The sequence below is a fragment of the Cygnus olor genome, chromosome 1 (genome assembly GCF_009769625.2).
Source record: "Cygnus olor isolate bCygOlo1 chromosome 1, bCygOlo1.pri.v2, whole genome shotgun sequence".
In the NCBI taxonomy this organism is placed as follows: Eukaryota; Metazoa; Chordata; class Aves; order Anseriformes; family Anatidae; genus Cygnus; species Cygnus olor.
In genome coordinates, this window is record NC_049169.1 from 6,518,825 (window position 1) to 6,544,859 (window position 26,035).

Below are 26,035 nucleotides of genomic sequence, written 5' to 3' on the forward strand. Positions count from 1 at the left end.
CAAGTAGTTTTTCAATGAACTGAAAAATGTCACAATACCAATAATACTACAAAAATGTCACTGACCTTGATATACCATGTAGTAGAACTCCCCTGAGATTCCTTTGTGGATTGACTAGATAGATAACGCAAGATGGCTGCACATAGAAAATACAAAAATTAGAAAACCTGGCTGAAGAAGATGTGTGTGGTTGTATGAAGAATGGAGCATAGGATGTCTTTGAACGTGAAATCGGGGTGTTTTCCCAAATCAGAATTTTATATTCTTGCTAGCCAGATCTGAGCCTGCTCCCACAGCAGAAGGAGCAGAGATCTGATGAAAGAGGAGAAAATCTATAATCAAATCATTTACCTTTCAAACCAAGGAAAGGTAGAATACAGTCAGAACAGAGAAGGAAAAGGAATAGATAACAAGACAGAAGATTTATTGGCAATGATGCACAACAGAACAAAACATTAGCTTAAATTTTTGTGTGCCTTAGTGTGGTTTTCCACACTAAGGACAGCAGTTGGAAGACAATGAATAGAAGTAAGTTTGTGTTTTTGTAAACCCTGAAGGTCTGATATAGAGTTGCAGTAAGGAACCCGGAATTTCATGACACTTCTATAGAGACAGTTTTCAGAGCACAGTCGCTATTAGAGTAAAACTTATTATCATTCATCTATAACCGCCAGTATGTCAGAAGTAACCCAAAGTTAACAGAAATAGCATAACTTATTAGATACCAACAAATTCAAAAACTTCAAAGAGACACATTTTCGTCAAGTTACAAGCAAATGAAAACAGGAGCATGTAATGAAACGTGAAGATGCTCTGAGCTGTAATAGTGGATCCTGAAAAAGGTGTAATTACTTGTCTAAGGTACTGCAAAAGTTAAATCTTTTTGACCTTTTCCATTTGCTGCTGAAACTATCAGACAAAGAAGTGTAAATGACTGACGAAAAATAAATATATTCAGTTTGTTCAGGTAAAGCTCTTTATAAAAGATGATTTTTTTTGTTGTTGGTGGTTTTTTTTCCAGCAGCAGGGTATTTGCAGTCTTTTCCCAGGCTCCATGTAATATGGAATTTATATAGCACAGAACGAAATGAGGGATGCAGGTTAGGCTTTGAAGCACATTCTTCCACCGTTGCCTTGAGCCACTCGGCATTCACTCGGTCTCCTGTTCAGGTTAAAGCAGCATGAGGCTTACCTATAAAGCTCTAGCTGGAGAAATAGCTTGCCAGGGAAAATGGAAGTCTTATCCATTTATCTTTTCCCAGACCAAGCCCATATGGCAACAGTAGAACAAAACAGGCTGACTACTGTCTGGCTGAGCTCTTGCAGGATGTTTCCCACCCGTAAGCAACTGAGCTCATTTCCAGTGGTAGGGCCATCACATGATTGGCAGTAAGACTGCCCAAATTTGGGGACTGTTGGGTAACGCAGATTCCTGACTGATGAAGGAAATGCATTTACAGATGCTGCTGGGGCTGGTGTTTACACCGGGTCTTACTAGGAACCAGTTGCCCAATTTCATCCTGTAAGGAAGCCACGGGACCCTTTAGAGAGGGAGACTGTCGTTACTAAAGGCACCCCTCAGCTCTGGCAAACAAAGCCAGCTTTAGGCTGTAAAGCAGCTCAAATCTTCCCAAATGTTTGGCAAATACCCATGGAGTGTAAACAAGCTTTATTCCATCACAAAATTATCATGCAAAGTAGAGTTTTAGGAAAGATGAGGCACTAAACACCAAAGATAATGCTTTTTTCCTCAAAGATTTCTTATAATCCAATAATTTCCTATCCCATTTGGAATTTTTTCTCCTTCCCTAACCTGAGAATAATACGTGGGGTTCAATATGACCATACTTCAGATCGATCAACATCATTAAAAGTGGATTTTCTTAAATACTGGGCTGAGGGGAAAGTGAGTTTGTGCAAGGACAAACATACCTTGAGATATATGAGCCAATTGGCTTAAAATGTTGTTTTGCCCTGACCTGACAAGGCTTGCTGTCTCTGGCAATGCATAATCTCTTTTAATATACTACCAGGAAGGTGATAGCTCTTTGAAAATACTTCTAAACTGCAGTTTATCTTGAAGGCTGACACCTTAATAGAAACTATGCCATCTCTTTGGGACCCCTGTTACAAGCAGATATTAATAAGGGTTAGTGGTGATTCAGGGGAGAACTGGATAGGGAAAGACTCTGAATCAACGTGTTACAGGTTTTGTGCAGAAGTTCAAAAAAAACATGTGTCAAGGATTTTAAAGCTTCTCTAAACAGACACTGCCAATGGAGATACCTACTTCATTTCGTAAAGTCATGAGGTTTTGTCCTACACATCAGTATATTTTCTTAAGAGTGTGCTTCCCTTATCACCGTCAGCACGATTTAAAGTTGTGCATTTAAGACTCAAGTAAGCTTCTTTGCAAACACTCTTGAGAATAGGATCAAAATGGGAAGAGATTACACGTAATCTAATTATGTTAGGTTCCATTGGAAACCCTTCAGTATAAAAATTAAAAGAATATGACACAGCTTTATGATATGCTCTAGTTCATACAGAAATTATATGAGTGTGTATAAAGGAAGCAACATGGAAGAAAAGATCATGTTTGAACAACAGTTGCTTTAAAGAATCTAAATCTAAAGACTAGGATGGTTTGGGGGACTAAAAATAAATTATAAGAACTTTACCTGCTGTGTCATTAATGCGAAGCTAGCCTTTGTCTCTTATTATAAGCCACGGCTTATAAGAAAAAGCTGGCGATCAAAAGATCTGCATCAAAAAATCAACACCAAACATGACATTGGTCTGCAAGGTTTTGGCTGGAGCAGCACTGACACTAAAGATTAGTATCTGTTCATGGGACAGACAGTGAATTTCTCTTGCTAAATAGTTTGTGCATTTAGAGGACAACGTTCACGTTACAGTAATGGCTGTAGGGAAATTCATAATCACTAGAGACTGTTTTGACTGTTTCTTCATTTTCCTGTGACAACAGCACACAAATGAATTAAATGAATTTTTGGTGTAGGGTAAGGAGAGGTAATTTCACTGGAATTGCACCACCTTAGGATCCACACTGCATCAGGTCTCAAATTACGTATTAAATGTCTGATATTCACATATGCATCAAATATGCTTGAAGGGAGACCTAGAAAATCCTGTAGTCTTACTCACTTCATGCATTAAGTGATTCAAATGATCTGATGAGAAGTTCAGGTGCTGCACTTCCCCATCATATCACCAACAACACTCCTGGACAATGCATGATTAAATTCAGAACTGTACCATGCTTAGTTTGTCACTTGGATTTTGGAATGGAAGCTATCTTACCCAGCACCACCCAACTTCCCACCCTGTTCTGTGAGACTCCTCAAAACTGGGATCACAGAAAGTTCATAAAAGCTTTTAGACCAGCTATATTTCCATTATTCTGAGTAACAACAAAGCTGGATTCGACAAACAGTTTCCTTTCTCATTTTGAATTTGATCTACGAGCTTAAGAAGTTTCTATATTGTCCACTTACATGGGATAAGGTTATATTTCTCTGCACATTTTTCTCTGATTTTAGAAAATGCCTCAAGCTGCAAAATTCAGACCTCCATTTCATACTCCACCACAGGACTCACATTCCAATTCACTATGCCACTACAGATCATTTTCCAAAGCTATTTGTAGCCCACTTGCAATAGTTCAGGAACATCTTGATCTAACGTTGCAGCATGGACCTCTCTGATCACAGAAGAGCAGTTAGGGAATCCTCGTATTATGTGCTCTACAACCAAAAGAAACACATACATTTAAAACAATGAAATAAGTCCCGTACCAGTTGCTAGCCAGATGGTATTGTGAATTGTTGTAATTCATCAGCAAAACAGAGGAAGGAAGTGTTTTAAAGCAAGATTATATTATTTTCCTTAAGCTCATATTATGAAATCTTCCTGAAGCGAATTTTCAAAACTTCAGAGGGAATGAATGGAACAGGGCAAACCGGAGACTCACTGGGGAGTTGCTAAAAACAAGGGAAAAGTATGGCATGCCACTCAAATAAAGGAAGAACCCATTACCAATTCTCAGTTTGGGGAGAGATACAAAGAACAACAACAACAAAAAAAGTAACATAAAAAAATAACTAGTACATTATAACATATGATGTTTGTATCTTCTTAGTAATTACAGGTTGGGAAGCACTTAGGTTCTTCCCTCACACTGGAGGGAAATAAGACTGAAACCTGAGAAAAAGATCAAACAAGCAGTGATATGTGCACTGTGTAGGGATACTGAAAGATTTAGCAAACTACTGCCAATAAAGTGCCTTGAGATCCTTAAGAAAAAATGCTGAGAAAAATGCATCTTATTTTCACTGTCTTTTAAGAGACAGAATGCATTTGAAAACCATGAGAAAAAAAATATATCTTAAATGAAAATGACCCCTGACCACTAAGTTCACTCCAGTCAAATAAAATACATCCTGTTTTTGTAACTTTATAATACAAGGCAGAGCCTGGTCTGCATACACTCTTTCCAGCCAAAGATTTGACCCATAGTTGAATTTTAATTAGAAGCAGGGGAGGCGATGGGAAATACAAAGTGCTGCTCCCACTTAAGATAAAGGGAAAAGACAGAAAATTGAGTTAGTTCATTGTACTGTCTCTCCACTAAAATTGGTTGATAAAAAGTGCTTAGAAATATCCTCTGACAGGGCCAATGTACTCATTGTATCAGTTAATTGAATGACACCCAATTTGACACTTAAAATACATCCTGGATTTTCCATACAATCATGAAAATCTCTCACACAGGCTGCATCTTTCTTTTTCTTTTTTTTTTTTTTTTTTTTTGATAATTTAGTTCTAGAACATTTGCATTGAAGTGCAGAGGCTTAATTATGTTGTGCCCTGCATCAGTCACCCCCCAACTCCTTCCCATGGGAAGAAGGTATTGTTGTGGAACCCCCCTTGCTGTGCAGACAGGAATCTTTTTTCTCCCTGTATAGAGTTTGTAGAAGAGCTTGGAAATGCCTGGTACGTGCAGAGCCTCTGGGTGAGCCATAGGTAAGTGGGGTCACAACCACATTTTTGTGAGACTACTTAACTCAGTTCTACAGCCCGTTTCATGCAGGAAGGCAGACGAGATGATCTGATCATTTCATAGCCACGTGGAGCAGACTGATCACACAAATGTAAGTTTAGTCTGCAATGTATGTGCCTATATGCAAGCCAGGTGTCTAAGCTCCCATTAGAGTAGCTGGAGAGCTCGTCAAAGGAGTTCAGGTCATGATTCACCTCATTATAAAATAGACATTTATATTTGATCAGATTAATCACACCCTAAGCTCTACTGACCATTTTTTCATTGATTATACTGGGAAGCCACTTGATAAATACCTGCTCAGGTTTAGATGTCTATTTTATAAGTACCTGAGCTCAAGTTCGGTTTGCACCTTGAGACACCTGATAACACGTACCTTCACATAGGCATCTAGATGCTCAATGAATCTTGAGTGCTATTAAGCTAGCCAACTGCAGGTACCTCCACTGACTGCTGCAACGGGAGCCGCAACAGCTACCTCGCACATAAACACCTACGTGCAGACACCTAAATTTAGGTGTCTTAATCTGCGGGCTGAGCCTAACCTTCACATTAGGTAAATGAATCTGCTCCCAGTCAAGTTTGTAGAAACACAGGTTTCAAATCCAGATTTGAATAACTTTGATGAACTAAAGAGAAGCAAAGGGTTTGGAAAACATAATCTCAACTGCACTGAGAACTGAATATAAATCAGTATATGAGCCAAACAGGAATCTGTTCTGTATGTCCGGTATCTTGTCTCCTGTTTTTTTTATATCTTTATATACATACCTCCTACTCAGCTGCTCAGAAGCCAGAACAGGATCTGCCTTTGTAGAAATAGATCAGGATCATTTGTCCTCTTCATGGTTATAAGCTGATTACCTGTTTTTGAGTAGATAAAACGCACTTTGTGATCATTTGTCCTTACTGAGTAGAAGATGTTTACCGTGTATTGAAATCTGCTGTGTGGTTGATACCTTAAATTAACAATTCATCTTAATGATTCTTAGTATTTCAGTTGCAAATGAAAATCAGGGATTTGTAGATTCTAATGTTCTCAGGTGATGACACAGTGTGCCTGTGTGGGTTTAAATACTTAGCATTTAATGCACTGTAAAAAACATCAGCAGCACAATCTATTTTTACCAGAGATAGTCTATGTAACTAAATGTTTTCAGTGCTAATTAAGGCATTCTCATACAATGACGATGAGTGTTAGACAAATACCTTGTAATCAGGCAGCACTCCAAATCTGCTCCTGTGTTCACACTGGATATTGCTGATAATTATCCTCTTCCCAATCATATTATCATAGAAAACATAGCTGGAAGGGACACTGAGATGGGCTCATCTGTGGCATTCTCCTACCCCCAGCTGGATCCGCTATACCTAAAGTTTCTAAGCAATTGGATCTTTTTTTAAAATATATTAAAATAATATCTTATTCCTTACAGTTTTCTTTGCCGGATCAGACATTGTTTTATTTCCTTTTGTGGGGCAGAAATTTTTTTGATCAAAAAAACAAGGAAAAAAAAAAATCCACTACCTTTGGTTTATTCTGCATCTTGGGCAAAACGCAGCTACAAATTACTTCTCCATACAAATAAAATAGATGAGCTCTTTTGTTCCAGCTGTCAAATTCGGACATAACTGAAAGGGGAACTGTAGGCCTGAGGATATGAAGAGGAGAATTATTATTTTGTCAAAAGCCTGTGTCTTCCTACTGAGACTCCTAATCATAATAACAGGCATCCAAAATCTACAGAACTATTTCTGAGCAATATCAAGCTGGGCAGATCTAATAACCTGAACAGGACCAAACTGTCCTCTTGGATGCACGTCAGTCTGTTGGGAATGAGAAGAAGCTGTAGGTGTAAAGCTCAGCAGGATGTGGTTCACAGCCTGCAACATTTCTCATACCTGAACCCCTTACCATGGTGAATCAGTGTGGAGCTATAAAAAGAAAATGGGGATTCCTCAAGATGAATTCTAATCCCTACTCTAGCAGATATGAGCAGATGGAAGAAACAAACAGACAGCTCAATGTGTTACATGAGAACTCCCACAGTGTAGGATAAATCCTGAGGTGGCATAGAGCTGATGTAGTGAAGAAACAAGGGGGCATCAAAACATCTCTTTTTTTTCTGTCACATTATCCATGAGGTTGTGAGCAGCCACATTTCATTTAACTAGCATTAGGTTTGCTCTAATTTAGCTTGTAAATACCTAACTTGGTTTCCTAAATTTAAAGATATGGGGCAATATTTTCAGTATGTTACTGGAAATGCATTTAGTCAACTTAAAAAGAAACTTCAGAAAGAAAAAAAAATAATACATATTCTGGCTTACATCTAAAATGACAGCAGACCCCATTTCTGGGGGAACCAAGTCTGAGAAGTGAAAAAAGCAACCGTTCAGAGCAGCTGCAGAGGCAGGAGTGACAGCCACCCCCAGAACCATTCTAGTTTTGGCTCAGTTTTCACCCATGCTCACTGGCTGTTGCTCCCCTCCTGATACTGTTACTCCAACAACCCTCCCTTCTTTCCATTTATATTCTCACAACTAGTCTCACATCACCAACATACTTACATAGCCTACATGTCTACTATTATCACATTGCTACCTTCACTTTGTGTATGTAAATCAAGCTGCTTTTCTCCAGCTCCGAGCTTTTTTAGAGCAGGGAGTACAGTGTCTTGTATGGGGGAGCCTATTCTTTTCTCAGCCTTATGCATTCATGTAATAAACATGATTTACCTTCCTAAGGTCCCTGTAATTTCACTTATATAGATTGACCCAGACCTAGACTACTGAGTAATGTTAATGTGCACCGAATGAAAGTGCTTGGTCTTTTAGTATCAAAAAGATGTGCAATTATGTATTTACACTGCTCTGCAATTTTGGGAGCGCTGGGGAGCAAAGATGCTGTCTGAATTCCATTTTGTACTGTTGTGGCCCTGAACCTGCACAGATTTATTAGAGCTGTCCATCCAAAAGCTGAAAGTGAAGTCTTCAGGGACTGTCGTGAGTTGCCACCAGTCTCAGTGCTTGAGAGTTGCTGTGCCAATGAAGTCAGTAAGAATCCAGCCGTCAACTTCAAACAGGACTGAGATTAAGCTGTCTTGCAAGTCAGACTCTGCTACGTCCTCAGCAATTCAAATGAAACTTCATGCCACTGTCAACAGCCAAATTTCTATTTTCATGAAAAGCACGAAGAACCTGAAAAACTTCGCAGCCACAATTAATTCATGTAAACATATTTGTTTTACCTCAGATGTCCAAATATATGCTGTTCGTCTCCATGAAAGCTCTTGAGGTGCCCAGGTTCCTAGGGCTGAACGTGTCAAGAATCTTAGCACAAAAGCCATGCACCAAGGTACTACTGAAACAAGAAAGAAATAAAGAAAGTGGAATTTAAATAATATACTAGGTAGAAATGACTTTTTTTTGTCTACCTCCAGAACTAAGCGCATCAATATTGATGAAGGAGAGATGTGGGTAGCCATGTTTTAAAATAAGTGACATATTAAAGTACAGTTTTTTAAATGCAGCTAACCAAACCCTCCTATTTTGCACATTGTACAGATCTCATTGGAAAAGTGATGTACCCAGATTTAAGTAAATTAATGTCAGTGGGATTAAGTAGGCTGTAAATCAGGAAAACATTTGATTTCCTTGCCTCTGATGAGAATAAAGGAGAAAATCAGTGTGCACACGTTCTTTCCTGCTACCTTTCAAAACCCAAACAAAAGTTTCTCGCACAAGCAGAATGAAAAAGTGAAAATGAAAGCAAAGATAAATTAGCCAGTTGGCTGTTTAAAATAAATGGAACTCTAAAAAATCACTAATATGATTAGTTCATTACAACAGTCATTGATAATTGATAAGTCCGTTGCCATATTAAGAATCTTCCAGTGCTAATAAGCTCAGCTCTCAATAAAAGTTACCTCGTAATGAACATCACTAGTTTACTGCAGTGTTACTGTAGTGCAGGAGTTTTCATTCTTCATGAAAACAGAAGAATAATTTTAAATGTAGGAGACTGGCATTACTGTGGAGGTTACTTTAGCCTGGTTTCATTTGGAAATCGGATCATACAATTTGTCTCCAGCTACGTTTGACAGCAGCTTAGGGTTCTCAGTGATCTTCAGTATCCACCTGTCTTAAGAGCACTGATGGCCAGATACAGACCCAAATTATCGCCCCTAATAAGAGAAAGGCTGCAGAGTTCACTCAGCAATCATCTGCTGGGTTTGACCTGCCACCAACCTGCACCCTTCACATCACGGCACATCTTGCTCAATTAATGGGCAGGCGATGGGGAGACCTGGAGGGTTTGGGGGCAGTAAGGGGGTAGGTGACTCAAAGTGTTAGGGACATAGCATCACAAGCTATTTCTTTGACAACAGAACAGGTGAAGATTGTTTTCTACAAATTGGAATTCAGTACCGCGCTGTCCCAACAACACGAGTCTCCTCTTGGATAAAATCCCCTCTTTTAAAGTATTTGTATTTGACACATGAGAGGTAGAGCTGTGTCTAGCTCTGAGCTATGCTGATCAATTGGCACATGCATGCTGGTGAATTGGCTGGTCCATCACATGAGGTAGACGGCCACTGAACTCACGCTGCTGCCTTTTCCTCGGAGCAAGTGTTAATTGCTGCCTTTTGTTCCACTCAGCAAAAATTTTCCTGAAACTTTTAAGTTTTTCTTTTCACCTCCTTGACAGATCTGGGCAACTGGCAGATAACATAATTCCCTGAACCTTCTTTTTCCTTCAAAAATAAAACTGAAATAAACTTTTATTATTAAATAAAAAAAGTCCCTTTTAATTTGTGGGTTAGTATACTCTAAATACAGAATAATTTTCTTCGCTCGTTATGTATTAATATTTCCTCTGCCTGGAAACAGGAACACGAGCACCTTGACACAGAGAGTTACAGGATGTTTCTCCACAATATCAGACAGCTGTGTTGTATCGAGCCGTCGCCCCTTCCTTAGTGCCAGCGCACTGTGAATTTAACACGTGTGGCCTTGAAAAGATAAAATAGTGCAGCAGTTCCTGACCCTGACGGTACTAGAGCCAGCAGATTGGGCCATGTGACTCTGATCGGAGCTTGTCGGTTCTCACATGCCAGATTCATACAGCTCTGGCTCCAGCTGGAGCTGTGTCTCAGCACTGTAAGCTGATGGACCCCATCCTCATCCTCCCACAGCAGAGAGGGTGTTTTTTTTTTGCAGAATCACAGAATTGAAGGGGTTGGAAGGGACCTCCAGAGATCATCGGGTCCAACCCCCCTGCCAAAGCCGGTTCCACAGAGCAAGCTGCCCAGGTAGGCGTCCAGATGGGCCTTGAATGTCTCCAGAGAAGGAGACTCCACAGCCTCCCTGGGCAGCCTGGCCCAGGGCTCCGTCACCCTCACCGTGAAGAAGTTCTTTCGCATGTTGGGGCGGAACTTCCTGGGCTCCATTTTGTGGCCATTGCCCCTTGTCCCGTCCCCACAAACCACTGAAAAGAGGTTGGCCAAATCCCTCAGTCTCCCACACTTCAGGTATTTGTAAACATTGATAAGATCAAACATTGATAAGATCAATGGGTTATAGATTATGGGTTTCAGCAGGAGGAAGGATTTTACGCTTTGCTGCTGCTGGGGTTGTGTCACCTGTGCCCAAAAGACCATGTATTGCAGTCCCCATCAGGACCTTGTGCTGATTTATGGTCTGAGCCCAAATTCCAGCCCATTGTTCCTCACATCCAAGGGAAGAAAAAGCACAAGCAGTCAGCAGCTTCTGGTGATTCCTTGTCCTGCCTCCTGGCTGACACATCAGACACGGCACAAAGATGTTCAGCACGAAGACAGGTTGAGTCGCCGACGACCCGTTAGTGATCGCTGCTCTGGATCAAGCCCCTGGCAAGAAATGCTTCACTTGAGGACCCCTTCCTCCTCCAGCCCCCACCTAGTGTTGACATGCCAGGCTTCAGCTTCTCACCAAATTAATTCTGTGACTGCACTAAATCTTCTAGCCAAGGTGAATTTTACTGGTGTTATCCCCATGAAACTTTTGACTTTGCTGGTACTGCCCGTAGGAGCTGCTATCTATTAGGATTCTGCTGCTTCTCCCATTTCCCTATAAAAATCACACTCATTTGGAAGATTCTGGTATTTGTATCGGATAAAAATCCTACTTCATTGAAAACAAATGAATATCTTCCCCAGTTCTAATACAATATCTCTGGTGGTTGTTATCGGGTGGCAAGAAAAGGAATGAAAGAATACACTGAGCTGGAAACTGGCCAAAGGACAGGAAACAGGTGAACCGGAAGAGCCCAGAAAATTGAACGTATTTTGCAAAGGAAAGAAGCTACTATCAGAGGGGAGGGCAAGGTGGGTAGAGGGTGTAATTTTGTGGTGAGAATTGCCCTTTGCAGAACTTGGAAAAAAGCCCAGCAGGCAAAAGTGGCTATTCCCAAGGACGTTTTAGGCAAACTTTTGCTCTGGACACCTACAAGCAGCTATGATTTACATCTTCTTTCACGGCGATGTTTCTAGCAGTAACCATGGCAGAGAGTCGCTGACATCTGGAAGCGAGCCCTGAGACACAAGGTTAGAGGACAGCCGGGCTCAGAGGATTCTCCTGCTCCGTTCTTCCGCGAGGTACCTGGATGAGATCAGGATTTGTACCCTGTTGTGGGGGCGAGGGGAGCGTTGGCACCATCTGCCAGAGGCATCTGACTGCGTTCCCTTGGTTCCCTCCGCAATCGATAGAGAGAAGCAGGCAGCCTTGAGAGGCGTTTGGAGCAGGCATCTCATGGAGATGCTCTGACCAGCCCTCCGGAGGAGCGTGCATCTCTATCGATTGTGTAGGCAGCCTTGCAAGGTTAAGTATCTAAATCAGAGACCTCAAGATACATACTCACAGGACAGGAATGAATGCCTCCTTTATATCGTCTCTTATAGCATCCAATGTTATTTCATAATGATGATCCTTGTTCACATCTTAAGAATCTCATAATTGGAAGGCACCTAAGAAAAATCCAATGTGAAAGCCAGGGAAATATGAATCACTTTAAAACCTCTGAGGACAATGAAGGATGAAAAACGAGTATGGGGAGGATAAGAGAAAACCAGCAAATAAAGATGAACAGGGAGACGTCTAGTAACAAAAGGGCTTTGATCATTCACCTGATCTCCAAGCTGAAGGGAAAGAGGCAGCATGCGTTATGTGGAGCAGTGCTGCCACACAGTGACAGGGAAAAGGCTCTGAGCTTCGCAGCAGTAATGACACCGGGAGCTTTATGTTTAATGCCAGAGCCTAACAGGACACTGCCTCGTCTGCTGAAAGAATGCAAAATAGAATTACAGGAGGCAATGTTATAAATACCTAATCTGAGCCTGGCTGGAGTGACAGGTGTTGAGCTAGTCACCCTGGTTCAGTTTATTACAAAATATCAATAGTAGTTACAGAGTTAAAACTGGATTCGAGCCCTTTCTTTTAGCAGAATAATCAATGACCAAAAAAAATCACTTTCTCTTAGAGTACAGACTAAGCTTTTATGATAGTATGCTATACATTAATTCTGTAACTGATTTGGAATCATTAGAAAGAAGCTAGTCCTCAGCTAGAGGATGAATATATGATATATGTTATATGAACATATGAATATATGTTTCTCTGTGACTAACATAAATTAGAATAATGCATTTTTTAAAGGGAAAAAAAAAAGTCTAGGATCCAAGTAAAGTTAGGTAGTAATACCATATGAATTCCAGCAATGGGCAGAGGAAAGGCATCATGCCTTTAGAAAATCCCAGTCCAAGTGAGTACTGTCCTGAAGTTTCTGTACTGTTTCTGTCTTAATACCAATGCAGACAATTGTCTAAGAATACAGTAAAACATGTTTCATGGACAGCACCGTCATGGAAGTCTCAGCTGGGAGACCTTTGGCTAAAAGGAACAAATATGCAAAATCTTTTTCCATCTTTTCTTTAGGTAGTCCCGGAGGGTTCCACATCAGAGAAACCATTTTGCACTAATCTATCTCAGAATGCACAAAGCAGGAAAAGAAATTATTTTCTTTGGCCTGGGTTTACGAACAGGGCCTTCCTCTCCCTGTTGTTGTGGAGCTGCTACACACCTGACCAGAATTTAAGCAGTCCTTGAGATTTAAAGGTGCTGAACTGGCTCCCAGTAGGATTTGAATGCCCTCAGAAGTGTTGAAAATCAGGTCACAGGATCCTCTGGGAATGGCAGGTTGGTACGTTTCAAGATAAATAATTTGCATGAAATTCAGCAGGGAACATGCCTGCCTTATGTTCCATAGACTAGTCCCATTTTTTCATCACAGCACCCCAATTAATAGGTAGAAGTGTCTTTATGTATGTATTTACTCCTGTTCATATATGTGTATGCATACTGCTCGCATGCACATACAGCTTCCCTTTAGCAGTTTTACATTTCAGCCTCATCTCAACAAAGTCTGCCTTTACCCTGGGATGAGCTGCTATTTATACTGGCCACCACAGGCCATTGGGGTGAAGCAGGTAGTCCTAAAAGGTAGGTGTCACATCTGGGATCACTGAAAGCCAAGGAAATAAAAATATAAATAAATGATTGTGCCGCATAAAAAGGGGATTCTGTATGCTGTCTTTGTTGTCTGTGCATTTTACCTAACAACATTAGGATGGGGAGCCAAGAGTGCATTATGACAACTAAACACACTTGAATTTTGAAACGTCTTTTCCTAGCACCCTGTGAAACCCTGAAAAGTTTCTGTAATGATCTAAAAATAAAGTTGCATTATGTCCCTTATCGTCTCCCTTTTTATTTTATATGAAAGATCAATAAAGATAAAGGTTAGAAAAGCCCTGTCTGGTACTTGCAATCCTGGCTCCTAATTGTCTCCAGTTGGAAGTGTGAACTCAGCCAAAACCGCAATGCTGCTAGCAAATGCTATAAAAAGGAAAGCTGTCTGAAATTGGAAAAGTTTTTTCAACACTTTCTCCGAGAAGGCAGCAGCAAGTCTGTTTAATACATTGGAGAAGCTGCAGCCAAAAAAAAATCTGTGATGGAGGAGGGTGTGAAAGGAAACATGAGGCTGTCAATCAAAGGGAAAAAGAACAGAATTTCCAGGGAGCTGGAAATGCTATATTAAAAACAAGCTATTTTGAGAAGACCGAAAAATATATTTAATTGGAAATGGAGAGAACAACAAGATGTAGTAAGAGAGGGAACTGGAAGAAAAGAAAAAAAAAAAAAAGACTGCAACTCACAATACCAACTTTGAAGACATACAGATTGAAAGAGGTTGCTGGCCAGTGTTGCAGGGAAATGTGAACTCCTCCCAGAGCTGGAACATGTCATGTTCTCTGTGTGTTGGCCTTTGCCGTGCCAAGCAAGGACTCTGAGAACTGCTGTGATCAATTTAGAATGATCTGGTGTTCTAAATGGGCACTTTTTGCCACAGATTCCTCACATATTAAAGTAAAATTTCGAAGAACTTTTCAGTGAATGATCATGAAGCACAAACCATATGAAAATGCTAATACGCAAATGGGGAAAGTCAAGTCCAGACCTAGCTCTCAGATCTATCAGTGTCCTTCAACATTTATAAAATGTACATACCACTATTTCTATTACAGTAGAGCCACAAAGCCCATCAATGGGGAGATAAGGAAGCAGGAACACAGATTTACATTTACAGAGAACATCTGCTGGACATATATCTATTTTATTTTACAGTACCTATGGCTCTGACAGAAAATGGAGCACAAACAATGAAGATTCACTTGTGCACAAAACGTTTGAATTACTAATACCTTCCACTAGCTTTTAGGAAAGGATACGTGATGAGAAGATGTGACAAGGAAGGACGACAAGGGAATCACAACTGGGGCACCCTGCATCTCCTTGAACAGCGTTGCTCAGTCCTCAAGCTTGTCAGCATCCCATGGCAGATGAGACTGTTTGCTAGCTGCCTCATCCACACAGCTGCTTCTTTCCCAGGAGGACTGCCTGAGCCAGGTGTGAAGAAAGAGAGGTCATCACTCCTGCGAGTAAACAGAGAACAGAAACATGAAAGAAATGTGAGAGGTTATATTGCAAAGCAACATTTTTTGGAAGAACTATTTTAAGTAATCAGGGTCTGCAGGGAGTTGCACATTTCTCAGACTAAAAAGATTTACTATGCATAGCAATAAGAAGTGGCAAAGGAGAGCTTTGGGGTTCAGCAGAAAGACAGAAAGAAAGGGGTCCACCCCCCCAAATCCATCTCTCTGATAACCTAAGAAAGTGCATCCTAAAACCTTTTTCAGAAGCCTGCTGAGCTCCATCTTAGGGAAAAAAATATATATATATATATATATATATATATATATATATCAGTGTAGCTTCCATTGCAGGGCTGTTTCACAGTCTGAGTCCTCTGATAGCTGTAACTCTGCTCCTTAATTTCTAGCTCAAATATGTTCATGTTCAGTTTACAGCCACTTCCAATAGTGCCAGCATAGTTCTCCATCTTGCATAGCTTCTTGCCTTCTCAGATTGCAAAATGCCCACCCTGTGGAGAGAGCAGCCCTGTGTTCTTTCAGCTGTTTTGCTGGACTTAAAAAAAACCACTGTTTTCATACCTCATAACAGAGAGTCTCCACTCGACTCTATTCTCTCTGCACCTCCTTCTGTTTGGCTTCTTGAACATGGATGAGCAGAAGCATATGCAGTAATCAAAACAAGCTGTGAATATACATTTACCTATATGTCCCTAAAATGCTTTGAATCAAACCTCTTAAAATCTCATTTCCCTTTTTGTTTCTTGGATGCACCATACAGATTGCAGAATGACTGTGGAACCAATTAGGACACCTAAGTGCTTCTCCACAACCACTGAATGAAAGATGATACTAGTTCCCAAGTATATGACCCCAAACCCTGTAGCACTGAATTTCATCCCATGCCAATTACTCTAGGCCTCAAAGCAATCTCATTCTTTCTGTACAACACAATTGTCTTTTGTGTTAATGATATATTCCAAGTTAAGTGTCACAAGTTTTCTCAGCATAGTCCTAATCTTCATCCCATGGCCATAAATGCAAATGTAGAAAATGTAGTGAAAATGCCAGTATTTTCTAGTACCCCTGGCCCTCCAACACCCCCAACATACCCATTAATGAATGCCACCTTCCCACTCAGGTCTTCCAAGACAAGAGTGTCCAAGGAAGTCCCAGTGGTTTTATCACACATCGATAATCCCAGTCCCTTCTCAGTCCCATATCTGTCACTTAATTCAGAAGAATATATCTAGTGGGTTATTCAAAGTGAGGAGGTGGACCATACTCCAGATTGTGTTAGTAATGTGCGGGCTAATCTTGGAGAAGATATTTCGCTTGTCTTGCAGTCCTCAGTTTCAAAGAGGGAGTGATTAACATCTGCAGCATAGAAGAGCACAGTACAACATATGTCTTCCAAATCTTTACATGCAAGATGCAGTGACGAACTGACGAGCTGTATATTGTAACGCACATTAGTCTGTTTCTTGGTGGAACCATGGCATTTATTTGGTCCCTTTCACACACACTGCATTTAATTTCCCACTTTTCTTTCTTGTTTTCCCCTTTTTATTCATCTGGGAGTCAACACATTGGGGAAATCTGTTTTTTCGGCTGGAGAACTGAATAGCTGAGGGCGGCGGGGGAAGGTGCATAGGGTTTTACTCTGTCCCCTCACGCCTCAGGAGGGAACACGGCTCATCCCTTCCTGAGCAGCCCTCAGCCTCCCTGCTCGGTGAAACCCCAAAGCAGGGCACATCTCCCCTTTCTGAGGCTCCAGGGGGGACACATTCCGGTCAGACATTTCACTCGTTATTCACCAACCAGCCCGGCCAAGCCCAGCCCAGCGGGGTGGGGGGGCTCGCACCGAGCCGGGTCAAGCCGCTTCCCCGCGGGACAAGGGACCAGGGCCGGCTTCCCCGAACTGCCAGCCCGCCCTGAGGCCTCCGGGGCTCAGCTCCAGGCCGGGCAGGAGCCGGGCTAGGGGTCAGTAACGAGCCGGGCAGCGATGGCGGCCGCCGCCAGGCTGTGGAGGCTGAGGCGGCGCCTGGCCGGGCCTGTGGCCGCAGCCTGCCGCAGCAGCAGCAGCAGCGCGGCCCCGCCGGAGAAGCTCACCCTGAGGCGGCAGGCCGAGGGGGTCCGGTGAGCTGGGGGGAGACGGAATCGGGAGAAAATGGGGGGGCTCTGAGAGCGGGTGGGTGGAAACTGGGGGGGGCTCTGAGAGCCGGGCCTCGGGGGGAAGGCTGTGGTCGCAGCGCGGAGTCTCGCGGAGTTCCCGCGTACACACTGCGGACATGCGGGGTTCATCATTCGTTTTGAATGTTTGCTCGTTGTTTTGTGTTTGTTTCTGCCTTGCGGTAACCCTCTGTATTCAACGGCTTTTTGCAGAAGCATTGTCTTGAACAACCCCAAGAAGAGAAACGCCCTGTCCCTCTCCATGCTGCAGGCGCTGAAGGAGGACCTGCTGCACGACATCAAAAGCAAAGAGCTCCGCGTTATCATCATTTCAGGTACGGCCCTCACTCCACAGAAGAGAAGGAGTGGCTGAGAGAATAAGAAGAAACAGGATAATATGGAGCTTAAAGCTCAGAATATCACTGAATTATCGAAAACAGGGCAGGAAGGAACTTGCATACCGTTTTCTTACAGCCTGCCAGGAACGTAAACAGTATCACACATGAGCCTTCCCCACTCAGACCTCGCTGCCCTTTTATATTCATCCTGCTTTCCACTTTCATATACTTAATTCCTCATTCTTGAAACCAGCCTTAATAATTGACTAGGTTCTGTTATATTTCTGTTGATAATTAACACATCTAAGGTTGTTGAAACAGTATTCGAAATGTTAGTATTTCAGTCAGGTTGCCTGGTGTGTTTACAGAGTTGATAAGCTTTCGTTTTCCTTTTGTAAAAGTAAGCAGTAAGTGAAATAATTGTTTTTAAAACTACATATGAACAGTAGCTCAAACAATAAATCCAGGTCCTGATAGTCATTACACTAAAGAACAAACACCCCTAGGTAATGGTTTTCATGCAGAAACAGGCTGAGCTTGTATGACTTTTGTTGCCTTCAGTGGCAGGTACAGATTGTAGTAAACAGGGTTCAAAGGGTTCCTTGTGCTCTGTTCCCCCGCTCTAAGCCAGGATCAGACTTTGTTATTTTTGCCACTGGTTTGTCAAAACTGTTTCTAAAACTCTCCAATGAAGAAGAGACTATAATATTGATACTGCAGTCACCTGTAACTTGCAAATATAAAACTTTATCTCTCAGAGACTTTCTTCCATTTAGATATTAACCTGTAGAGTTCTTAAAGATAATAAAAGTTGAGATGTTCTTAAGCCATTTTCTTTCCTCTGTCATTTTAAGATAATCTTCCCCTGTTCTCCTTCCAAACATCTTGGAGAAATAGGTTTAATAATTTTGAATGCTGAATTTCCTGTACTGAGAGGAGAACATTGCTCATGTATAAGTGTGCATGCACATGAGAGTGGAAATAAGTTAACTTTACAGGGACGACAAATATATATATTCAATATTTCAAATAGCAGTTACAAATTTTGTAAGATGCTTCAGGTTACTTTTTGAGAATGCAGTGCTCTGGGAGTTTGTGAATACAGTTTGGTTGTTTTATTTTTCTTGCCTGTTTGTTTTTCAGTTTAAAAATAAATTGCATGTTCCTGCTGATTTCCAATTCCGTTGCTGAATGAAATGCAAAACAAGAAATCTCAAGAAAAAGACTTGTCAGGGGATGCTTTGAATCTTTAACACAGACTTTACAGTGGATTCCCCTTCAATGAGGCGCAAATGCAGATGTGATTAAATTTCCAGATAAAGTATTGCTGATCCAGTGAGCTGATTGCTGGTGTGTGGTTATTGCTAGACAGACTGATTCATAAGCTGATTCATAAGAAGCAAATGCATAGCTAAGGTGGTGGCTTCATAGCTGTAGATGGAAATATCGCACCCATGCAAATATCTGAGGAGATCTGAAGGATTAAAAAGCTTCAGATTGGTTTATTTTTACGGCAGATGTCTCACGAGGAAGGAAAACTGTTGTAGAGATAGTGTATCAATAGAGCATGTTTTGATCTTAGCTGCCACTTGAGGAAAGCAAATCCAGAATTTAGACCTACAGAATCTTGCTCTTTTTCTACCCAAACCCTGGAGAAGCTTTTTGGGATTCCTTAGATGAGTGTTAGCAGCGGAGGAACAGAGGCCATAACAGCCCTTCTGGTTCTTCTCTAGCAGAACATTTTTTTCCATTGTTGTCTTAAACACCACAACACAAAATTCTTGTTGCTTATTTTGTAAAAGTTAATCATTAGTGTACAATAAATAGGGAATAACCATATTTGTTAGTCTGAGAACAGAGCAGTCCATTGTCACTGCAGCCAACTAGTTTACACTGTACCAAAGAGCAGTTCAGTACTATATCTTAAAAGAGACTGGGCTGAGAGGTGTAAAGAGCCTTATTTTTAACTGAGTTAACTTGGAGTGGAAGTAAAACAGCCTTTAAAATATTTATTGACATTAGTGTGGTTAAATCATTTATTGCAGCAATTTAAAGGTATTACAAAGCTCAGAAGGCAATATTTAGGAACTGAGCATAAGACTCCCTCTCCAATCTACTTCTTTTTGATCACTGACACCTTTATACCTTTAAATGGGGTATTAATACACCACTTGGTTTCTTGATTAGCTCAGACTGACTTTTCATGAAATTCTTTGCAGCTGAAGGCCCTGTATTTTGTTCTGGCCATGATTTAAAGGAACTGTCAAGTGAAGATGATGTGAAGCATCACTCCCAAGTATTTGCAGTATGTGCAGAGGTAAGCAGTTCTTCTTAAGTGCCACCCCCTTTTGCCTGGTTTTAAGAGCAAGCAGTGATACTGGTTTAAGTTAACACCTGATCCTGGTGAACTTATGTTTTCCCTGGGTTTCTCTATGTGCAAATAAAAATCCTAGAATGCCAGCGTGCATGTTTCCTACTGGGTGAAGTCATGGCGTGTTCCTTATTTTATCGAGTTCTCCTTGCAGCTGAATATTTGGGCAATATCTTTCCTAGAAATCCAGGGATAACCAACTTCATACCACTTGTGGTCAAAGGATCTTTCCCAGCATCTAGCTAATAACTGAAGACCAGCTTAAACATCAAGTAGACAATGTGAAAGTAAGATCTGAATACATCTCTGACTCTGGTTGCCCAGTCAGCAGACCATACAAGATCTCATTCTTATTGCAGAAGCACAGACCTGAAGGTTGGGATGTTAAAGTGGTTCCTGGAGCCTTTAGAGGGAATGGCAAAAACCCCTTTGATTTTAATGGCATTAGAATTTGACCCCCTAATCCTGCTTAGTGTGACCACAAAAAAAAATTGAAACCTTTTGTTCTAGTTCCTCCAGAAGAAATAATGATCTCTAAACACGTTGTCAAGCTAACATTGCTAATATTTAATGCTGTGAAAGCCATGGAGTGAAGGTTACTACTGAAGGCCCTTTGGTATAAGACATAGCAATCATCCTTGCAGCTTTGTCTGTATTTCATCTTGGTATGCTGTCTACAAAGAGCTAAGCACAAATATGACTCAATGACAAGTTAGTCCCTTCATCAGAAAGGAGTCAAGGTCCAATAGTTTAGGAACCAATAGTTTAATATTGATTTTGCAGTTGTGGGGCAGAATACCGCTATATTGTCAGTGGAAAACTGAACCATACAGCTTTTCAGTCACAGAATAGGAAGGATCAGACGAAAAAGAAAGAAAGAAAGAAAGAAAAAAAAAAAACTTATTTCATGCATGTAGCATGAAATCAAGAGTTGATAAATTTCTCACTTCAAGGACCAGAAGAATTTAAATTGTCCTGTATGTATCTCTAGTTCTGGAGCTGTATATTCAGGATTTATGATAAGTATAACGAGCTAATCTTTGTTTTTATAAAGAGAAAAAGCAAAATAAATATAACAGAATATCCATGTATAGAGCTAAAAACATGCCTAGCTATCTTTCTGAGAATGGTGCCCTACTGTATAGTAAGTTTAGTAAGGGAGCATTATTACAAATACCTATTTCAGATAAATATTCCTGAGACCATGAAATTTGGAGACATGGAGCTATTCCAAATCCAACTGGGTACTGCCCTGGACAGCCTGCTCTACCTGAGTAGGGTGCGTTGAACTCGATGATCTCAAAAGGTTACTGCCAACCTAAATGATTCTGTGAAACTGGCAAAGCAAGTTCAGGAAGAAACGTAAGAGGTGAAATGACATTTTGATGTAATCTGTTTTATGATGATAGTGATAATAGTACTTCACAACCTCTACCTGAGTATCTCAAAGGAATTTAAGTTTCTTATAAAACACAGCTCACTAGTATCCCCGTATGGGCTTGCTCATAAACATTAATGGCATTTTATAAGCAAACAGAAATAGAGAAAGAAATTTAGTCTTTATTTGGGATCCTAAGTTAAGCAGAATGGATCCTACCCTAAATAACATGTTTACATCCTGCACTAGGGGGGTCCAGAGCACTGGGCTGGTTTTCAGGAGCTTTGGCTTCGACATTTGTCTGTGACTGGTAACCATATGCACGTCATTTCAGCTGCTGTGCCTCTGTTTCTCCATGCCTATAATACTGCATTATATAGTATTGCTAGCTTTATCTGAGAACTGAGAACTCTCCACACAGGAGTGTGCAACAGCTAGAAACATCACTTCCTCAGAGACTTTTCAGGTACAAAACCATAGGTACTGGGCTTTTATTTTTTTCATTTACCATTTCATTTTACCATATCATTTCATTTTACCATTTAACTTTGAATTTTTATGACTAGAAAGAGTATTTTACTTGTTTCTCTGCACACATGCACATACTGTTACTCTTCAGTTGTCTGCTTCTCAAAATGCACTGAAAATGTGTTTTTAAACAAAGGAAACGTGAGACAAAGACAAATTCACAACTGAATTTAGGTAACTTCACCTAAGTGACATAACATTTGCTAGGCTTCATCTACTGGAGAAATTGAAATAGAAAATTAAAATTTGTTATCTTGCTACGCTGTGCTAATGTGATAATTTTTAAAATCTAGATAATGACAGGAATTAGTTAAATAGCATTCTCTATCTGGAAGTATTAAAGTTAGGTTAGTTTGATGATCCCTACTGTAAGGAGAACCTGAGTTAGAAGAGCTAGACAAATATGTCTTTCTTAACTTCACCTGTCTAAAGCTGGATGTCCCACCTCTGAAAGCTACAAGAGTGAAAGCACAGGAGTGTTTACCCATCCTAAGTCTAACACCAATAGGAAAAATTGGCTACATAAACCTACGTAATTGGCTACATAGAGCTGAGCAGCGACTGGAACAGCAGTGGTTTTGTGCATTAAAGCGCTAAAGCAGGTTCTGCAGAGAGGACTTAAACTCCAGTCTATGAAACTGGAAAGTGCACACCGTGATACCAGGCCTGTGAAGCAGGTGCAAGCTTTAGAACAGCCACGACGTAACTTCAGGGACTAACCGACCACTTTCTCCTGTGCGTGCAGGTTATGACTTTAATCCAGAAACTTCCAGTACCGGTGATTGCCCAAGTAAATGGCTTGGCTACAGCAGCAGGCTGTCAGCTAGTGGCAAGCTGTGACATTGCGGTGGCGAGTGAGAAATCTCAATTTGCTACTCCTGGAGTAAACATCGGATTGTTTTGCTCCACACCAGCTGTGGCCTTGGGCAGATCTCTTCCAAGAAAGGTAGGCTTCCTTTGCAGGCACTCCTTTTTAATTTTGCAATTAGTAGGTTCCCCTTGCTAGGAGTTTTAGTGCCATTGCCTTAACTTCATCTTCCTGCAGTACAACATGCAAAATATTTCATTGACAAAGACGTCTTCATAACACTTTGGACTGGGTAAAAAGTAATAACGGGACGACCTCTGCTTAGGGAAAGCAGCTTCCTACTGATCTGATTCCAATCAGCAGGAACTCGTATCAGCAGCACGCCAGCTCAGTGAGCCCTCTGCTTTCCGACAGACAGCTCTGTGCTTTAGACAGTGATGTCCTCCCCCGATGAGAAACCCCTGCAAGCTCAGGATATCAATTCCACCGAGGTATCAATTCTGGCCAGGCAGTGACATTTCACTACCAGCACGATCCGCCTGCGTTTAGATCAAGATGCTTTAAATAGCGTCTAAAACCCTCCCGTACCTTCTTCCTGGTTTGTGTCCTACTGATTGTTACTATACATTTCTCACTGCATAAGCAGTAGTATGACTTGTAAAGCCTCCAGAACTGAGAAAAGAAATGTTAAGTTGTGATCCTGTTAGATTTGTCTGGACAGGCTCTCCAAGCCCAGCAGGGTTCTGCTGAGATGTAAGGACAAGTCCAATTGCTGGATAAAATCTTCAAATTTAAATTTCCTATCTTGTATGACTATCAAGTTCAAATACAACTTGTGTGTTTTGTTGTTGTTTTTTAACTGTACTACAGTGTGCAGTTATAACTGTTTCTAAATTAGTATTTATGACTTTTACAATTACCATTTTAAAATTTGTGGAATGTGGTTTTCTCTGTGCCACTCTTCAAAGTAGCAGGTGTGTTCCCTACAGTGCTCAGGATCGCTGATTTTACCGTTTATCAAATGAAATGTTGCCATTGTTGGTAGCTACCAAAGCAAAGATACCAAAAGGATAATCAGCTCTTACGATTCTGGGTATCAGTCAATTGCATGAAGAGTCGTGGAAAAAAATCTCATTGATAAATAACACTGAATGGTCAGTGAGCACTTGGGAGATATTTTAATTTCAAACCTCAAGCACAAGATACTGAGTGCAACAGGAGACTGAAGTAGATGGAGCTGTAAGAAGGACACACTTAAAAACACCCAGACCAAACTTAAACTAAGGTATTTTCAAAAACTGCGCATTGACTTATTAGGTGTTTGTTTATTTATTATTCCAAGCTCTGCTTAAAATACGGAGTTCAGTTATTTTACTTTGTGGACCATCCACATCTCTCTTGATTCCTACTGCAATCACTAGAGATTCTGGGCTTTTGGGGGAAAAAAAAAGGCAAAGAAACAACAGAAGCATTAAGCTAGGACAGCTGCAGTCATGGGCAGGTCTGAAAAAAGGCCAGCTCTAGACCCACTCCTTTTCGTGTAGAAACCTCTTAATATTTCCTTGGCCGTTTAAGGAGCCAGATTTAAATCTTAAATTTGCCAAAGGAGTAACTCGTACTTGAATGAGGAGACTGAAATTCCCCAGACAAACAAAAGCGATACAGCAGTGGAATTGACTTAATGTGGTATCTTTTCTTGTTCAGGTGGCATTAGAGATGCTTTTCACGGGTGAACCTCTTTCTGCCCACGAAGCCTTAATGCACGGGCTTGTCAGCAAGGTGGTACCAGAAGACAAGCTAGAAGAAGAGACCATGAGAATCTCTCGCAAGATATGCAAAAGCAGCAAATCCGTCCTGGCACTGGGGAAAGCCACCTTCTACAGACAGATGGCACAGGACCTTGATACTGCTTACAAAATAACCTCTCAGGTCATGGTAGACAATTTGACTTTGAGGGATGGGCAGGAAGGCATTGAAGCCTTTATTCAGAAACGTAAGCCTGTCTGGTCACATTCTCAGGATGAGAAGAAATGAATACTGTTTCTAAGCTAAGCGTAGCTGTGCTTCGTGATTCTTCACACAGCTGCCTTTGGGAACTATATTTCTGTTCTTTCTGAAAGTTAAATTTCTTATCATACCTATGCCAAAGCCACAATAAATTATTTCTAAGTATATATAATAAATTTTAAGAAAAATCAAACCAAATATATATTTTTTTCAGCAATGAATCTTTTCTGTGGTTTCAGAAGGAATGCTGTGCTACAAAAATCAGGTTGATATGTCCCAGATTACGTATGGAATCACATGGACTGAGAGAGAACTCGGATCACCCTGTTTAGTACCTGTCTCCCTAGTTCTGGTTGTTATTAATAGAGAATTAAAGGGTTTGGACACATTCCAGAGGTGGTGGAGTACTTATATTCCAATGCAGTTCAGTGTGTTACAGACAAAAGCCTGTAAGACTAGCCCATTCATCGTTATGAATACACCTGCTTATGAACTGTGTGTATTATTAGTTTGTCTCCCTCAGCAAATCCAGTTGTTTCACCATCGGTTCAAATTAGCACTTGCCTCTTCCAGACCTAGAGGATTTTGCTGTTGACTCCAGGGAGGCTAAGCCTGGCTTGGGGTGTTTGGTTTCCACAAAGGGCACACCGCAAAAACCACTGCCTGCAGGCTTCAGCAGAGACTCACCTGGCAATGTTCTGACCCAGTCATAATTTTTGGGCTATGTGTCTTCAGTTTATCACAGAATCTTGGGCACGTAAGGCTGACTTTGTGCTCGGAGCTGGTCTTTACCAACACTGGAAGAGGTCAGCCTTGGATTTAAGGTGTTGAAATCTTCCAACAACAGGGATTCAGCTGCTCTTCTAGGTAGTCTGTGCAACGTTTCTGGTGAAAAAAATAAAATCTTAACTCTGAGGCTCTGGTCTGAGCCTCAGAGCAGCACTTTTTCAGCCATTGCCCTGTTGCATTATCTGACATTACTAAGAAAACTTCATCATCTTTGTATGCCTCTTCAAGCAGTCACAGGCTGCCCTTAGATCACACTAGGCTCCTCTGTGCCTGACGTTTTAAACACGTCCAGCTTCCTCAGCTCTCCTTGTAGGTCACATTCTCTAGATAATCAACTCTCTGGTGGACGAGTTCCAGTTTCTCAACATCCCTTTTGCACTGGCTGTGCCAAAAGAGTACTGTATTCCAAATATGGCCTCACCGGTGCTGAGGAGAGGGGAATAAAATATTCCTTCCATCTGCTGGCCACTTTGAGCCAGTCGGTATTGCTCACCATGCATTTTGTCTCATTTGAGATGAGAGTGCACTGCTGG

General features: G+C 41.1%; 1 protein-coding gene and 1 long non-coding RNA gene across 2 annotated transcripts; one reads left to right on the top strand and one right to left on the bottom strand.

Annotated features, from left to right (window-relative positions):
- Window positions 1-808: 808 nt before the first annotated feature.
- Window positions 809-16,955, bottom strand: LOC121064946. Its single transcript, XR_005816823.1, has 6 exons — window positions 16,224-16,955; window positions 14,884-15,114; window positions 8,335-8,447; window positions 6,612-6,735; window positions 5,855-5,947; window positions 809-3,767 (listed from the first exon to the last, which is right to left on the bottom strand). It is a non-coding gene; the product is annotated as an uncharacterized LOC121064946 (long non-coding RNA).
- On the top strand, window positions 16,949-25,101 carry ECHDC3 (enoyl-CoA hydratase domain containing 3). Its single transcript, XM_040547214.1, has 5 exons — window positions 16,949-17,250; window positions 17,497-17,618; window positions 19,841-19,938; window positions 22,644-22,844; window positions 24,411-25,101. Exons 1-5 carry the CDS (start codon window positions 17,117-17,119, stop codon window positions 24,738-24,740), a joined length of 885 nt encoding a protein of 294 aa, XP_040403148.1. The 5' UTR covers window positions 16,949-17,116; the 3' UTR covers window positions 24,741-25,101.
- The last annotated feature ends 934 nt before the right edge of the window (window positions 25,102-26,035 follow it).